This window comes from Pelobates fuscus, chromosome 5 (assembly GCF_036172605.1).
Source record: "Pelobates fuscus isolate aPelFus1 chromosome 5, aPelFus1.pri, whole genome shotgun sequence".
Taxonomy (NCBI): domain Eukaryota; kingdom Metazoa; phylum Chordata; class Amphibia; order Anura; family Pelobatidae; genus Pelobates; species Pelobates fuscus.
Window position 1 is genome coordinate 191,805,398 of NC_086321.1, and position 17,482 is coordinate 191,822,879.

Below are 17,482 nucleotides of genomic sequence, written 5' to 3' on the forward strand. Positions count from 1 at the left end.
AGATGAATTTTTCCTTTTAAGGTCGAGAGACAGAGAACTAGATTGGGAGGGAGAGGGGGGTGGAAGGTGTACAGAGAATAGAGGTGCTCAGAACACTGTGAGAAGTCTAAAAGATCTGTTCACCCACCCCCACCCCATTTCAATACGTGCATGTATTAAAGGAACACTTTAATTTAAAATTAAATTTAAAAACTCAACAATTTATTTTTTATACTCTTTGATACTTTTAGTGTTTAGATTATAGGGTGCATCTTTGAAAGCAAAATTGTTAAAACTCACCCTTACCTTTCTTCCAGTGTTACAACAGACTGCAGCCCCGTCCTACTTCCAGTGATATTGAGCTTGATGATCTAAGTCCAGTCAAACTCTTCTCATAGAGACACACTGTGGACATACGGCACCTGCTTTGGATATCACCACTATCCCCCAACCCAATGCTTCTCATAAAGAAGCATTGCACATATATTCATCCTGTAGTGTCCTCATTATTGCCTGCTGATGCCAGACATAACATCTATTTAGCTCAAAGCCCTAGTAGTTGTCTGACAGCCACTAGAGGTGTGGACATTGCAAAAAGAAAAGGAAACAGTGCTGTTTTTCGATTTTATTTTCAACAGCAAAGCGGCAGGATCTATGCACTGAAAGCACTTCACTAAGATGAAGCAATTTTTATTCTCAGATAGATCTATAGCAAAGTCCTCATCAACCTATTGTTCCGGTCAAATTTTTAAATAGTTGGTTGTTAAATTCTCTCTTTTGTATTATTGTTAAGTGCTGTGGAATAGGTTGGTGCTATATAAATGCCAATAATAATAAAGCGTGCCCAAAAATACCACTGTAGCTCCCATCTCCCTTACCTCCCCCACTACCAGACATGCACCTTCTCCCCCAGCCGCCTGATATCTTTTCTATACCCATCTTCATTCTACACTTCATATATGGTACTGTACCACATATTACATTATACTTCTAACCAACATTGCCTGCACGCAACAGTATCACGTTATTTATGCAGATGATTTTTTACAGTAAAAAACAGTGACAATGGTCAATAACATGCAATGCCTCTAATAGTTTGTTAATATGTTCCTGCATTATCTATTCAATATATCTCGCTGTTACTATAAGTATGAAGCACTTGTGTTTAATTGTGGTATGTTTTGAAAGGTTGTACATAATGTGTAGTAATGATAGCAGTATAGAGAGGTATGATCTGATGGTAGTTTCAAAAGGCAACTGGTCCTTGGTGACTAGACATGATATTTGGGTGTAATCCCCAACTCATGATTCCATCCTGTGTTGAATGCATGGTGTTTGGAACACAATGGCCGTAGTGTAGGACCAACTTTATCCTGTGGCTGAATGCCACAAAGCAGACATTATTATGCTGTCAGACACTGGATTTTACCTTCCAGAGTTTTTGGTCAGATTGACTGATCAGTCTTTGCCTACTATGCTCGCATGGTGTACTAGCATGTCCACATAGTCATTGCCTCCCCTTGTGTCAGTCTAAGCTTGACTCAGTCTGTGTCTGACCTCTTCAAGGTCTATGGAGAGGGTAGTCTATAAGTCACAGTACAGAAAGGTCATGGCAGGACTTTGATCTTTGCTTGAAGAAACCACGATGTTTTCCCATCAGTCCCTGTAAGAGACGCCGGGCCCTCTTGGTCAAGCTCTCCCTGCGCCCCGGAGGAAGCAATGTAGCAGGTTGGGGTGTATGCTCTTCTTCATCTTTGCAAAGGCGGATTTGTCTCACCACACCCTCAAGCAGCTCTTGAGTATTGTGATGGAGAGCTGCTGATGTTTCTGTGTACTTGCAGCTCAGCATACCTGCCAGAGAGCGCCCCTCTGGAAAGAGAGTGACCAACATAAGATAATAATCCTTTAGGTTCATACGAAACGTACATTAACAAATAACTTTCCAAATGCTGTGTGAATAAATTGGGCGATGGTGCAAGATACAGAATTGAAATATAAGTATTACTTTTTTTTGTTCGTAAGCTTTTTGTGTTACGATTCAAACTGTTTAACAGTGACTGCCTTTCAAAAGGTGAAAATACCTTCAACGCTGACTTCTCTGGAGCGAGCCAGGTCACCCTTATTGCCAACGAGGATTATGGGGATGCGACGATGTGGCCGAGCTGTTCGTAGCTGTAGTAGTAAACCAGGAAGGCGCTGAAAACTGGCACGGTCTGTCACAGAGAATATGAGGAGGAATGCATCCCCCATCTGTAGACAGTTGTCCTGCATCCAACTCTGTGGGCCAGACAGGGAGAATGATACAGGACATTGTCAGAATACAGTGATGGCAGCTTGTAGGGGAGGGATATCTAGAATTAGACCTCATACTCACTTTGCCTAGAGAAAAATCACTTATGCCTCATTGATAAGGTCAATGTGATGTTCTAGGATTGTTGTATTTTTTCATGGAGCTGTTACCTAACATTTTGGTTCTAAACTACTAGGTTATGTATGTAATAGGACAACTGAGCTTAAACGTATTTGCGCCGTGCATAGGAAGTAACTGGAGGGCAGGCTAGAAAGTGTTTTTTTAACAATACGTTTTTGGAGTATTTATACAGATATTTATATATCTTTAGCTGTACTACACTACAAAGATTAGGGAAGACCGCATATTTCCTGGCCCACGATTGTGAAAAGGTTGGTGGTATTTAAATACTGTTCCTTACCTGGTCCCAGATGTCATAAACTATCAAGGTTGTCTTTTCTCCATCAACCAGCAGATTCCGCTCATATGTGTCCTCTAAAGATAGAATAATCTGCTTACTTTAAATTCCATTATTAATCTGTCCCCCGTCCACCCTCCATATACTTCCCCATTGATGTCACCTGGATGTTCTGCTTCATGGTGGAAGGTATCTTCTGCCCCTCCAAATATGCCAGCTAGAGTTGTTTTGCCCACTCCACTGTCACCTAGAAGCATCACCTTGTAGACCCCTGGCTCTGGAATACTCTCTGAAGACCTCACAGATTCTGATGATCCAGAATGAACACTTGGCCAATCAAGCTCATCCACAGCCTGTGCACGCCTCAGCTGGTGCTTGTAGGGTAGTGGCATACTACCACGTCGTCGTGGCTCAAAATTAAGAGGAAGGCTTCCCCAGTGCTGTCGTAGTGACCCCAGCTTTTCTCTCTTGTTCAGCGTCATTGTGCAGTGTGGATCTGTAAGTCAGTGAATCATACATCAGATATTAAAGACTCATGATTTGTTTTAATCTTGAAATGCTAACTGTTTTGTGACACATTCCAAAAACAGTGTGGCGCCATAGCAATCAAAAGAAAAACAAATTTCACTTCATAAGTTGATAAAAATCCTGTAAACTATTTAGTTACTATTGGCTGATGTGTCATCAAATACAAGGTGTACGTTAAGCAGAGACTTACCGTACGTTGTTTTTTCTGCTGATTTTTAATGCGGATAGCAAATATCATTATTAGCACAATTTTATTTTTTTCCCTGGGGTTCTTAGCGTGCCTAGATTACCTCTCAGTGACAGTGTGCTCACAAACACTATAATGTTATAGAGGCCTACTTCAACACGAACATAGTTTGGGGGGCTAGGGGGATTGTGTGTGTTTTGGGGGTTTTTCACGGACACTGAAATAGGTTAATTAATACAGTCACTTAATTCTTACCAAACAATATATTTTGATAGCATTTGTATAAACTGTGTAAGAACATAAGCGCAATAGAAAATCTTTCTTGCATGAATTTATTAACCCTTGCAATGTTATATAATCACCATCTCCCATTTATCTTATTGCCTGCTTAGCTTTACATAACCTCACTTCGCCACTTTCCTAATCCAGGATGATCTCTGATCAGTAAGCAAGGCAAAACCTGATTACCCTCACATTTCTATTCTTCATGGTAGGGGCATATTTTGGCAGCAGTAACATTGGCATTGGATAGTTAAAATGGGTAACTAGGTGAGCCATGTAATTCTAGTTATGCTTATGTATCACTGTAATTCCTTAGAAGATATTTGCTTTGTCACTAATTGTGAAAATGATGCATACTATACTTTTCTTTAGAAAATACATTTGGCAAATAAATCCTCCCAATTTGAGATGGAGTGATAATGGATGCTTTAGTTGCACCATACATACATGTTATGGGGATGAAGCTGTACAATGACTTGTGCCAGTTGTGTGTGTATGGCAATGCAGTAGTTAATGTTTCCTCTAATGGAGACAAACAGATCTGTCATTTACCCTGCTTGTCAAATAGCACTGTAGATATAATAATCAAATAAACTACACACAGACACAGATAATACATTTTAAAAGAAATTAGAAGCGTTGCTATCCCATTTCATGCCCCGAACCTGGCAACAGGTGTAGTGAGATGCACACTAACAAGGGAGCATTTCAAGCGATAAGATAGTAATGTTACCTAGAATGTTGGTTAGTTTCGTACATGGTTCTAACCAATTCTTACTCTTTCTGATGACAGCATATTAACAATAGCACAAGCAGGTGTCTATCTTCCTGATTACCCAGTGCCGGAGTGGTTCCCCATACCCAGGAGCCCTGAACAACTACCTCGTTTGCTCCATCAAATAAGTGGTCTCTGCAATTAATTTAATTCTGTAGTACTAAATCTGGAAGAAAAAAAAAATTAAAACGACTTTACTCAGTGCCCTGTGTGAATAGAGTCCCCCCACCTTGCTGAGTAAGCCACCAATTCACCATTTATGCACACAGTGACAAACCTCTTTCATTGAGGCGCTCTCTAACGGGATTTTATTAAGTTGTCAGCCACCATTTATTACATTTATTATCTTTATCCAGGGCGTTTTAACCTATCCAAAGGTACATGCATTGAATATTAAATCAGCACATGGTATAGCTGTATAGCCCTCACTGGGATAGGACTCCCTCTAGAAAGGGGGGTAATGATTGCACAATATTAGACAACAAATGCATCCACAATGAAAAGTGCGATTTACAGTATAAGATAAACTCACCCAGTCCTGGGCTCCAAGGGTTAATTGGAGGGGCGTCCAGGGATCCCCCCAGCTGCCACCTCCCTGCACCCTCTGTGTCATCCACTGTGTGAGCCTTGGTGGGCAGTGTGTCCTGCTGTGTGTGGAGGTTCCCTCTCACCGTGTCTGGCACCTGCTCAGGGTCCCTCTCTCTCTCTGACAGATGCTGAGTCCCATCTGGCTCAGACCCTCCCCGTCCTTTTAAATCTCCCCCACTAGACACACACCATGGGCTGGGGACTGGGCAGACCCTCCCTCTCATGACGTTATACATGTAAATGAGCCTGTGATGTCACTGGGATTCCCTTCTTGTACATCACGTGGTTGGCATGGAGTCTGTGCAGCCCCCCATTCCCACTCATTGCCTGATACGCAGGTGGTATTATCTGGCAGCTTTCCCAATTCCTGGAGACCAGACTTTACCTCATAACACTAAAATATCGGCTGGAGCCCATCACAGCAGGCACTGCTAAAGCCATGTCATGCACTGTGCAGCCTGGCACAGTCAGAAACACAAAGGGCAGCAATCACCATGGAAACTAATGGAATAAGCTGATTGTGGCAATTTTAGAACTTTCCCCCATAGTTACTCTGTATGCATGAACAGCAAATCTCTATCTCCCTCACTAATATTTCTGTTCCAGCCTGCCATACATCCCAACATTTCAAATGGACAAAGAGGGGCACTTTGGTTTTATAGGGGGCAGGGGTGGGGCTGTTCTGAGAAATTCTATGATTAACTAATAAAAATGTGTACAATAAAATGTAATTCACAACTAGAACCAGGGCTGCCATCAGAAATTTTGGGGCCCCTGACAAAGCACAAGGTCTGGGCCCCCCCTCCCCCGCCCCCTCCCTCCCGGGCCCGCCCACGCCCTACCTAGTCTGCTGACAATGATGCGGGACTGAATGTGGTGTGTATAGTGGAAGTGAATTAGAATGTGTGTAATGGATGTAGTGTTTGTGTGTATTAGATACTGTTTGTGCAGTGAATGCAGAGTGTGTGTTTGTGTAGCGGATGCAGTGTGTATAGTGAACGCAGAGTGTGTTTGAGTAGTGGATGTAGTGTGTGTACAGTGATGTAGTGTGTGTTTGTGTAGTGGATGTAGTGTTTGTATGTACTAGATGAAATGTGTTTAGTGGATGCAGTGTATGTAGTGTGTGTATTAGACGCAGTGTCTGTGTATAGTGAATGCAGAGTGTTTCAATTTGTGGTGGATGTAGTGTGTGTACTGTGAATACAGGATGTTTGTGTAGTGGATGCTGTGTGTACAGTTAATGCAGAGTGTGTGTCAGTATAGTGAATCCAGAGTGTGTGCATAGTTTAGTGAATGCAGAGTGTGTGTTAGTGTGTAATGAATGCAGAGTGTGTGTTAGTGTGTAGTGAATGCAGTGTGTCAGTGTAATGAATGTAGTGTGTGTGTTAGTGCAGTGAATGCAGAGTGTGTGTAAATGTGTAGTGAATGCAGAGTGTGTTAATGTGTAGTGAATGCAGAGTGTGTTAATGTGTAGTGAATGCAGAGTGTGTGTTAATGTGTAGGGAATGCAGAGTGTGTGTTAATGTGTAGGGAATGCAGAGTGTGTGTTAATGTGTAGGGAATGCAGAGTGTGTGTTAATGTGTAGGGAATGCAGAGTGTGTGTTAATGTGTAGTGAATGCAGAGGGTGTGTTAGTGTGTAGCGGATGCAGAGTGTGTGTTAGTGTAGTGAATGCAGAGTGTTAATGTGTAGTGAATGCAGAGAGTGTTTGAGTAGTGGATGTAGTGTGTGTACAGTGATGTAGTGTGTGTTTGTGTAGTGAATGTAGTGTTTGTATGTACTAGATGAAATGTGTTTAGTGGATGCAGTGTCTGTAGTGGATGTAGTGTGTGTATTAGACGCAGTGTCTGTGTATAGTGAATGCAGAGTGTTTCAATTTGTGGTGGATGTAGTGTGTGTACTGTGAATACAGGATGTTTGTGTAGTGGATGCTGTGTGTACAGTTAATGCAGAGTGTGTGTCAGTGTAGTGAATGCAGAGTGTGTGCATAGTTTAGTGAATGCAGAGTGTGTGTTAGTGTGTAATAAATGCAGAGTGTGTGTTAGGGTGTAGTGAATGCAGAGTGTGTCATTGTAATGAATGTAGTGTGTGTGTAAATTTGTAGTGAATGCAGTGTGTGTTAATGTGTAGTGAATGCAGAGAGTGTGTTAATGTGTAGTGAATGCAGAGAGTGTGTTAATGCGTAGTGAATGCAGAGAGTGTGTTAGTGTAGTGAATGCAGAAAGTGTGTTAGTGTAGTGAATGCAGAGTGTGTTAATGTGTAGTGAATACAGAGAGTGTGTTAGTGTGTAGCGGATGCAGAGTGTTAATGTGTAGTGAATGCAGAGAGTGTGTTAGTGTGTAGCGGATGCAGAGTGTGTGTTAGTGTAGTGAATGCAGAGTGTGTTAATGTGTAGCGAATGCAGAGAGTGTGTTAGTGTAGTGAATGCAGAAAGTGTGTTAGTGTAGTGAATGCAGAGAGTGTGTTAATGTGTAGTGAATGCAGAGAGTGTGTTAGTGTGTAGCGGATGCAGAGTTTGTGTTAGTGTAGTGAATGCAGAGAGTGTGTTAGTGTGTAGCGGATGCAGAGTGTGTGTGTTAGTGTAGCGGATGCAGAGTGTGTGTGTTAGTGTAGTGAATGCAGAGTGTTAATGTGTAGTGAATGCAGAGAGTGTGTTAGTGTGTAGCGGATGCAGAGTGTGTGTTAGTGTAGTGAATACAGAGTGTGTTAATGTGTAGCGAATGCAGAGTGTGTGTCAGTATAGTGGATGCAGTGAATGTGTTAGTGTGTAGTGTATGCAGAGTGCATGTTGTATTAGTGAATGCAGTGTGTGTATTGTATTAGTGTATGCAGTGTGTTTGTTGTGTTAGTGTATGCAGTATGTATGTTGTGTTAGTGTATGCAGTATGTATGTTGTGTTAGTGTATGCAGTGTGTGTGTTAGTGTATGCAGTGTGTGTTGTATTAGTGTATGCAGTGTGTGTTGTGTCAGTGTATGCAGAGTGTGTTGTGTCAGTGTATGCAGAGTGTGTTGTGTTGGTGTATGCAGAGTGTGTTGGTGTATGCATAGTGTGTTGTGTTGGTGTATGCATAGTGTGTTGTGTTGGTGTATGCATAGTGTGTTGTGTCAGTGTATGCAGAGTGTGTGTTGTGTTAGTGCATGCAGTGTGTGTTGTGTTAGTGCATGCAGTGTGTGTTGTGTTAGTCTATGCAGAATGTGTTGTGTCAGTGTATGCAGAGTGTGTGTGTTGTGTTAGTGTATGTAGTGTGTGTTGTGTTATTGTATATAGTGTGTGTGTGTGTGTTGTGTCAGTGTATGCAGTGTGTGTGCTGTGTCAGTGTATGTAGTGTGTGTGTGTGTGTGTGTGTGTTGTGTCAGTGTATGCAGTGTGTGTGTGTGTTGTGTCAGTGTATGCAATGTGTGTGTGTGTGTGTGTGTGTGTTGTGTCAGTGTATGCAATGTGTGTGTGTTGTGTCAGTGTATGTAGTGTATGTGTGCTGTGTCAGTGTATGTAGTGTGTGTGTGTGTGTTGTGTCAGTGTATGCAGTGTGTGTGCTGTGTCAGTGTATGTAGTGTGTGTGTGTGTGTGTTGTCAGTGTATGTAGTGTGTGTGTGTGTGTTGTGTCAGTGTATGCAGTGTGTGTGTGTGTTGTGTCAGTGTATGCAATGTGTGTGTGTGTGTGTTGTGTCAGTGTATGCAATGTGTGTGTGTTGTGTCAGTGTATGTAGTGTGTGTGTGCTGTGTCAGTGTATGTAGTGTGTGTGTGTGTGTGTTGTGTCAGTGTATGCAGTGTGTGTGCTGTGTCAGTGTATGTAGTGTGTGTGTATGTGTTGTCAGTGTATGCAGTGTGTGTGTGTGTGTTGTGTCAGTGTATGCAGTGTGTGTGTGTGTGTGTGTGTTGTGTCAGTGTATGCAGTGTGTGTGTGTGTGTGTGTGTTGTGTCAGTGTATGCAGTGTGTGTGTGTTGTGTCAGTGTATGCAGTGTGTGTGTGTTGTGTCAGTGTATGCAGTGTGTGTGTGTGTGTTGTGTCAGTGTATGCATGTGTGTGTTGTGTCAGTGTATGCAGTGTGTGTGTGTTGTGTCAGTGTATGCAATGTGTGTGTGTGTGTGTTGTGTCAGTGTATGCAATGTGTGTGTGTTGTGTCAGTGTATGTAGTGTGTGTGTGCTGTGTCAGTGTATGTAGTGTGTGTGTGTGTGTTGTGTCAGTGTATGCAGTGTGTGTGCTGTGTCAGTGTATGTAGTGTGTGTGTTGTCAGTGTATGTAGTGTGTGTGTGTGTGTTGTGTCAGTGTATGCAGTGTGTGTGTGTGTTGTGTCAGTGTATGCAATGTGTGTGTGTGTGTGTTGTGTCAGTGTATGCAATGTGTGTGTTGTGTCAGTGTATGTAGTGTGTGTGCTGTGTCAGTGTATGTAGTGTGTGTGTGTGTGTTGTGTCAGTGTATGCAGTGTGTGTGTTGTGTCAGTGTATGTAGTGTGTGTGTATGTGTTGTCAGTGTATGCAGTGTGTGTGTGTGTGTTGTGTCAGTGTATGCAGTGTGTGTGTGTGTGTGTGTGTTGTGTCAGTGTATGCAGTGTGTGTGTGTGTGTGTGTTGTGTCAGTGTATGCAGTGTGTGTGTGTTGTGTCAGTGTATGCAGTGTGTGTGTGTTGTGTCAGTGTATGCAGTGTGTGTGTGTGTGTGTGTTGTGTCAGTGTATGCATGTGTGTGTTGTGTCAGTGTATGCAGTGTGTGTGTGTTGTGTCAGTGTATGCAGTGTGTGTGTGTGTGTGTTGTGTCAGTGTATGCAGTGTGTGTGTGTTGTGTCAGTGTATGCAGTATGTGTGTGTGTTGTGTCAGTGTGTGTGTGTGTGTGTTGTGTCAGTGTATGCAGTGTGTGTGTGTGTTGTGTCAGTGTATGCAGTGTGTGTGTGTGTGTGTTGTGTCAGTGTATGCAGTGTGTGTGTGTGTGTGTGTGTGTTGTGTCAGTGTATGCAGTGTGTGTGTGTGTGTGTGTGTTGTGTCAGTGTATGCAGTGTGTGTGTGTGTTGTGTCAGTGTATGCAGTGTGTGTGTGTGTTGTGTCAGTGTATGCAGTGTGTGTGTGTTGTGTCAGTGTATGCAGTGTGTGTGTGTGTGTTGTATCAGTGTATGCAGTGTGTGTGTGTGTGTGTTGTGTCAGTGTATGCAGTGTGTGTGTGTGTGTGTGTTGTGTCAGTGTATGCAGTGTGTGTGTGTGTAAATGTGCTGGGGTGTGGGGGAGGGGGGGGGCATTTTAACATTAAAAAAAAAAAAAAAAAAATTAAATTGTTTCTCCCCCCTCCCTGCTTACCTGTGTCTAGGGAGGGGGGAGATTCCATCCCTGGTGGTCCGGTGGCATGGTGGGGCCCCCCGGCTTCCCAGTTACCGCAGAGGGGGCCCAGGCAGCACACAGCCTCTTCTCTTCTCTCCTCCAATAACTCTCGCGAGACCCGCGGAGCGTTGCCATGGCAACCGGGTCTCGCGAGAGTTATTAGCAGAAACGAGAAGAAGAGAAGCTGTGTGCTGCCTGGGCCCCCTCTGCGGTAACTGGGAAGCCGGGGGCCCGGGGCTGCACACATAGATAGCGATATTCGCTATCTATGTGTGCAGAGAGGGAAAGTGGGGCCCGGGACTGCCAGAGCAGTCCGGGCCCCCCAGGGCCGCCGGGCCCGTGACAACTGTCACGGTTGTCACCCCCTGATGGCGGCCCTGACTAGAACAATGTATCTTATTTACACAGACTGATTTCTAAACACATTTACTGTGAGTATTATTAATGTTGAGCTCTGTTATACACTCAGACACATCAACAATATGAAGCTTAGGATAGACAAGAGGGACAAAGGGATTTGGGCTCAAAATAGGAACTAACCGTCCTAAATAGAGACATATGAGAAGTATGGTAATTTAATTCATATTTTTTCGTCCCTTACCCGCCCTCCACCCCCACAAGTGAACTGTTACCTCAGTGCCCTCCCATCAATCCTGCTCCTCCTGACCTGTTCCTTCCTGCCAGCAGATGTCCCTTTGGTTTTGTTCAATTTTGTATGTATACACTACCAGTATGGGACCAACTTCGGCATCCCTGGCCTCACAGGTCAGCCAAAATAGTCCCCCCCCCCCACCGTCTCACAATGAGAACAAATGAAACATAGAGTATTCCTGGTTCAGTACATGCTCACAGGTGTTGCTAGGATGTCAGCGGGCGACACATACTACATAGTGGGGTGCTGAGAATAGATCATGTGGTGCAGTCCCCATGGACCCCTTTCACCCCATCTCCCCCATCTCTCCCAAATCCTGAGAGCTCCAGCCTTGGTTGCAAGCAACATCGACTGCGGCAGGATAAATGGTACACATCGTGGGGCCCTGGAGTGCAGACAACAACACCATCGTATTGAAAAGGGACCAGTGTGACAATGTCCCAGTGGCTCCCCACAACCCCCTCCCAATACACAGATGCCCCAAACTTGACGTCATGAGGGTCCGGCCTGGTAGGAGGAAATGACACCGCATGAGAGCCCAGGATAGGGACAATCTCCCATGCGTTGTAATCCCATGTGTCAGGAGTGGGCCTGGGTGCTAATCGGAGTTTAAAGCGGGATCAGTCGGGGGGGAGCACGGCAGAGTGCGCTGACTGGTGTAAGCTAAACTGGTGGGGCAGTCCCATGGGGTCCCCTGGTGCTCCTCCCCTTGTGTCCCCGGGTGTATGCTCGATATCTTGTCATGCAGCGAACTAGAGTCTCCGGTACCTCCGGTTGCTGGGCAGTTTAAGAGCCAGGAGGTTTGGGGTGCGGTGTGGCGAGCGGAACTCGAGCGAGCGGGCACGTAGTAGTTATCAGGAGGCCCCAGTTCTGTGAGTCGTTGAAGAGGGGGTCTCGCCGGGGAGCCCCATCACCGGCGGCAGCATGTCTGCGGTGGTTCCGGACGTGCATCTAAGGGTCCCAGCGGACCTGTGCCCATTAATTGTTGTACCTTGCCTGGAGGCAAAAGGGAAACCCCCACTTGAAGAGGATCTGCTTGTCCCGGAGAGCCTGGGTGATGGGTCGCCCCATAGGCGAGAGATCGTTATCACATCTAAATCTTGGAAGTGCCAGGATGGACGTGATCTCACCTTTCTCATTATCTTCTCCTTGAGCTGGTAGGAGTGGAGGCAACAAATCAAACCTCGTGGAGCTCCATCGAGTATACGTTGTCGAAGAGCTCTATGTGCCCTATCAAATTGAATTTGGTCTGGGCCTTCTTCTCCAAGTATCAGGCTGAAGAGTGTCGTGAGGAGGCCTTCTGCATCTTCCTCGCCCTGGGGTTCAGGTACACTGCGCACTCTAATGTTGGAGCGCCTGCTTCTATTGTCTAGGTCCTCGGTCTGTTGCCTGAGGGCCAGGAGCATAGCGCCCTGCCGGGCGAGTGCCGTATCAGTAGCTCTGGTTTGAGCGGTGGAGGCTTGGATTTGGGCCTTTAGTGCCTGAATGCAGGTTTCTTGGATCGCGCCGTCTGAGTGGAGTGCCGTCACTGTGGTAGCGACGGAGACGCGCAGCGTCATTGTTAGAACCTGGAGGTCTTGCTTTGTGACCATCGAGACTCCGGAGATCTGCGCTTATGTCCGCTAGTGTCGGGCCCCCCGTGTCTGAGGCCACAGAGGAGGCCGGGGAGCAAGGCGCTATCTTGGTGCCATGTGCAGCCACGCGATACCGGGGTCTGGATGAAGCTGTCCAACGGGCCAGTGCCACCACTCGTCTGGCCGCTCCTGGTGGTTTGGGGCATTTCAGTACAGCCCATTTGGTGAGGTTTGTGCTGAGTCGAAATGCTAATTGTTGCTATGTGGCTCGAAGCTCCTCAGTTAGGCAGCCATCACGGTCAAGGCTCAGACCACCGGTAATCCAATATTTGCAATCCAAGCTGCCACCCCTTTACATTTCACCAACATTCCTTTCAACCATTATTTCCTGCATTGCACTTTTTTCCATCACTATACTGATTTTAACTCTCCCCCTGCCAATTTTTTTTTTTTTTAATTCTTTATAACATAACATTCGTAGGTGCCACTTCCATGTGGTCAAATAATAACAGTTAAACATCTGGTATGGCATTCAGTATATTTGCACATGTTGTTGAGGTGGTGGTCTGTGTGGTTATAACGGGGTGACCTATGTGTTCGTATTATACCTCCATGTCGTGTGTGGTTCTATTGGGAGCTCGGGGTGAAGCTTTTCTGTGGTCGTTTGTTGTATTTGTTTGGGTTATGTCATGGAGGTGCTGCTCCATTATGTTGTCCTATGTTACAACTGTGTAAGCTGCCTGTCCGAGGAGCAAGTAATGGGTCGTGCTGCGTTGGCTATGGTAGTGTGGGGTTGTCGGTTGCCATGTGAGGCATGTCGAGTGCTACGGGAGTCTATAAGTCATGTGGTATCCTGTTTGTGCCCCTGTGGTTTCTACCCCTGTACCCTGGGGCGTTAGGGTGGGGGATGCGGTGATGCGTGTACATTTAGAGATTGCTTTTTATGCCTGATATGTATGTCGGGGTTCTAGGGCATTTAAGGTTATGCCGCCTCTCTCGTGCGTTTGTGTGAGTAGGGTGTACCAGCAGGTGTGATACTTCACTATACGTTTGACATATCAATAAATGAGAAAAAAAAGTAGAAAAATCATGCGTATCAACATTACTAAAAAGGCGACTTTGTAGGGCCCATTAGTCCCGGCAACAGCTGTATGTTCCTCTCTCTCTTTTCTTTTTTCTTTCTTTCCCCTTGGGGGGACATGTGGTTGTTAGTGTCCCTGCAGGTGGTGGGGTCCGTATTCCTTCTTGGTTCTGGTATGGTTGCTTCGGATTGGGAGCGAGGTGTTCCTAGTGCATGGGTTCCATTTGTGGGTAGGCCCAGCGTTGTTAGCAGTGCTGGTGCATCTGTCGGGGCTGTGGCTTTATAGGATTGTCCGTCCTTCGTGACCCACAGGGTGTTTGGGGTTGCCCATCTATAGATTAGGTTTTCCGCTTGTAATGTTCTTGTGAGAGGTTGCATGCTATTTCGCCACAGCAGGGTGGCCCTGCTTAAGTCCTGAAAAAAGGATATATGGCCGTTTTAATGCTGCTGTTAGTCCTAGTTTGTCGGCTACTGTTTGGCATCTGAGGATTATGTCTCTTGGTGCTGTGGCTGGGGCCCTGGGGGATTTGGCTATTCTATATACCCCATCAAACGTAAAGTACTTAGCTTGTTTCGCAGGCAGGAGAGATGCCACCAGCCGTCTCACGTAGTGCGGCAGTTCCTCCAGGGGGATGGTTTCTGGGACTCCCCTTATCTTTATATTTTTTCTCCTGCTTCTGTCATCTAGGGTGCTCTCTTGTCTGTTGGTATCAAGTTGGGCCTTTTGTAGCTGGTGTACTTTGTCGCTTAGTGCCTGGAATTCCTGTTTCAGGGCTAGTACATCCGCTTCTGTGGCTTGGGTGCGCACTGTGACAGCTTGTACCTCTGTGGTTAGTGTTGCTAGATCAGCTTCCCACATTTTCTTGAGGTTAGATTGGAGGCTTATAAGCATCTCCTGTATGTCCTGTTTTGTGGCAGGGGTCATGAGTCCTGGTATGCTGGCTGTTTCGTGGGTGGCCTGGTGTGGACTCTGGGGTAAGTACTCACTTTCAGACTGTTGGGGTGTCGGGTCTCTCGTGGGAGAGGGCTCCCATGAGTCTCGTGATGGCGCTGAGGCCGTCCACATCTGGCCTATGTTGCGCTGCGTTTTTGCGGCGGTCGCGGGTGGTTTTGGGGATTTTCTCCCCATTTCCTTGCTCGTCTCGTAGGGTGGCAGCGGGTCTATTAGGTCCGGGTTCCCCCAGAGATAGTGTTTCCCTGCGGTTGCGTGCGTCCGGCCGGCCGCGCGGTAGGCCCCAAAGCCCCGGTTGCGTTTTTTCTTGTCAAAAAGAAAGGCATCGGCTGCTTCCAGACGGTGCCCTGAATGCAGCACTGGTGTCTGGTAAGTCGTGGCTAGCGAGATGTCAGCGATATTTGGCTTTGTCGAATGGTGCACACAGGAGCTGTAGGAAATGGCGATCGCTCCTGTGTGCTGCTTGACTCCGCCCCCTCCCCCTGCCAATTTTAACACATTTTATTTGCACAAATCTCTTTTTTCATTTTCCAGTGCACATTTATCCACACCTGATATTGTCTCTGTGAGATCCTTTAATCTCTCTTTCACTAATATAATTTCTCCACACTATCTCCCCTTTAGTTCCTTAATTATTAATATTATTATTGGTATTTATATAGCGCCAGTTTATTCCGCAGCGCTTTACAATAAGAGGGGAATTTACCAAATGAGACAATAACAAAATGTAACAGAAACAATAGGTAGTTGAGGACCTTGCTCACATGAGCTTACAGTCTAGTGGAGGTGACATATATAAACACAATAGGAAGGTTTTTGAGAGAGACAGCAAATAGACATGGTGGGAAAGTAGCAGAACTGGAGGTGAGAGTGGAGAGAGCGGTAGAGCGGTGAATCAGTGAAGAAATGTAAGAGGGGCTAGAGTTGGTAAGAGCTTATTAGGTAAGGGTTAGTATTTTAAATTGACACCTGTAGGGTACAGGAAGCCACTGTAAGGATCGACAGAGGGGTGAGGTGTGAGAGGAGCGACAGGAGAGAAAGATCAGCCTGGCAGCAGCATTCATCACAGATTGTAGGGGGGCAGTAGGTTATCTCCCCTCTCCATCTTCCACCTCTGTTTCCAATTCTGTACCTCCCCGATAAGCCCTCTATCACTCCTCTCTTTCCTAACTCCTCTCTCCTCCCTCTATCCCACCTCTCCATCTTCCACCTCTGTTCCCAATTCGGTGTCTCCCCCAATAAGCCCTTCACTCTTCATTTTCCTATCTCCAGTCTCCTGCTTCTTTCTTCTCCACCTTCTGTTTCCCTTCTCCACCCTCTATCCCCCTTGTCCATTTCCGTTCTCCTCTCTCCATCATCTATCTCTCCTCCCAGTTCTGTGTCCCCATCATACACCTCTATCTTTCCTCTTCTGTCTCCTCTTTCCATCCTCAATCTTTCTTCTCCACCTTCTGTTTCCTTTCTTCACCCTCTCCATGCTCTATATTCTTTCTCCCCTCTCCATGTTATATCTCTCCAACTCCCTATACATGCTCCATTACCTTCTAACTCCCCCTAGCCATTTGCTGTCTCTCCAGAAGGGTCACCTCAGTAAAGCATAGTAAGTACATAGTAAGTACATATATTATTATTTTTATTTTATTGAGTGCTCTCGCCATTTTCTTGTTTAACTTGACACTGGTATCTATTTAGTGATTATTGTGGCTCCACTAAGGTGATTGTATCACCATCACTCTTTTAGGAATTTCTCACTATTATATTGTATTTTACATATACATACTGCCACCCAGCTACACATAACCACACTACACATACACTTCTGTATACACACTACTATGCACACCCGCATTGTTAAACACACACTGGAACCCACAACTAAACTACACTACACACACACGCATTGCTACCCACACATGTACATACTACTGCACATGCTCCTACCCACTGTTTCACACACTACTGTTACAAACACTCACCCCTACACACATACACAGACAAGCACACTCACACGGACATACTGCTACCCCCACTCTTGCTGCTACCCACACTATTGCACACATGTACACACTACTAGACATTCTCCTACACACACTGTTACAAACACATGCCTCTACAGACATATACATGCACACAGGATCACACACACGGACACACTGCTACAAACAGACATTAAAATACACACAGAGACGTGCATCCACTCACACAGACACATACAATGTATAGGTTTGTGTGCATATACAACATTTTCTTAAAATATTTCAAATAAGATATTTCTTTTAGTTTGGAAGGGGGCGACGGATGGAAAGAGCTTTGAAAATTCTCTAACTACAGGTGCTTGGGATGTAAATCCAGCCCTGCATCCGTTGGAATATGCATTTAGTGCCTGCTCTCTTTCCCAGTTTCTTTAGTCCAATGGGTTATTTTTTAACTTGTACTTTGGACCCAGGTTGTTAGAATTTCATGGTACGCTCATCAGTGTCTCAGTCATTTTCATGGTAACATCTGCGCACAAGGGGGGGATTTCCTTCTTTAGCTAACACATTTTCCTGCTCTTTCACACGTTTTCATTGTAACATCTTGCATTGCATCTCTCAGATTTATTCTGCTTTCCAGGGCTCGTGATCATTTATCCTGTATCTCATTAATTCCCCTTTCTTCCACCATACTGAGCACTTAAATAAGAAAGTGACATTTAAAATGATCTGCTTCACTCAGAGGGTATCATCCCCTACTAAGCCTACGGAATTCATTAGGTAAGATGATGAAGTATGAAGGTTGTTTTCTGAAGTAAAATGTAGAGTAAAATTATTAAAGCACTGGCACAGAAGTCACAACATATTAATTATCTGCTTAAAAATATACTACT

General features: G+C 45.2%; 1 protein-coding gene across 1 annotated transcript; it reads right to left on the reverse strand.

Annotated features, from left to right (window-relative positions):
- Positions 1 to 517: 517 nt before the first annotated feature.
- Positions 518 to 5,176, reverse strand: REM2 (RRAD and GEM like GTPase 2). Its single transcript, XM_063457142.1, has 5 exons — positions 4,992 to 5,176; positions 2,851 to 3,183; positions 2,691 to 2,764; positions 2,061 to 2,256; positions 518 to 1,848 (listed from the first exon to the last, which is right to left on the reverse strand). Exons 2-5 carry the CDS (start codon positions 3,167 to 3,169, stop codon positions 1,571 to 1,573), a joined length of 867 nt encoding a protein of 288 aa, XP_063313212.1. The 5' UTR covers positions 3,170 to 3,183; positions 4,992 to 5,176; the 3' UTR covers positions 518 to 1,570.
- Between the last annotated feature and the right edge of the window lie 12,306 nt (positions 5,177 to 17,482).

Coding starts and splice junctions, on each gene's coding strand:
- REM2 (XM_063457142.1), bottom strand. CDS start 3,169: ATGACGCTGAACAAGAGAGAAAAGCTGGGGTCACTACGACAGCACTGG. Junction 2,765..2,850: donor CCATGAAGCAGAACATCCAG/GTGACATCAATG, acceptor TTCTATCTTTAG/AGGACACATATGAGCGGAAT. Junction 1,849..2,060: donor CAGAGAAGTCAGCGTTGAAG/GTATTTTCACCT, acceptor CTCTCTTTCCAG/AGGGGCGCTCTCTGGCAGGT.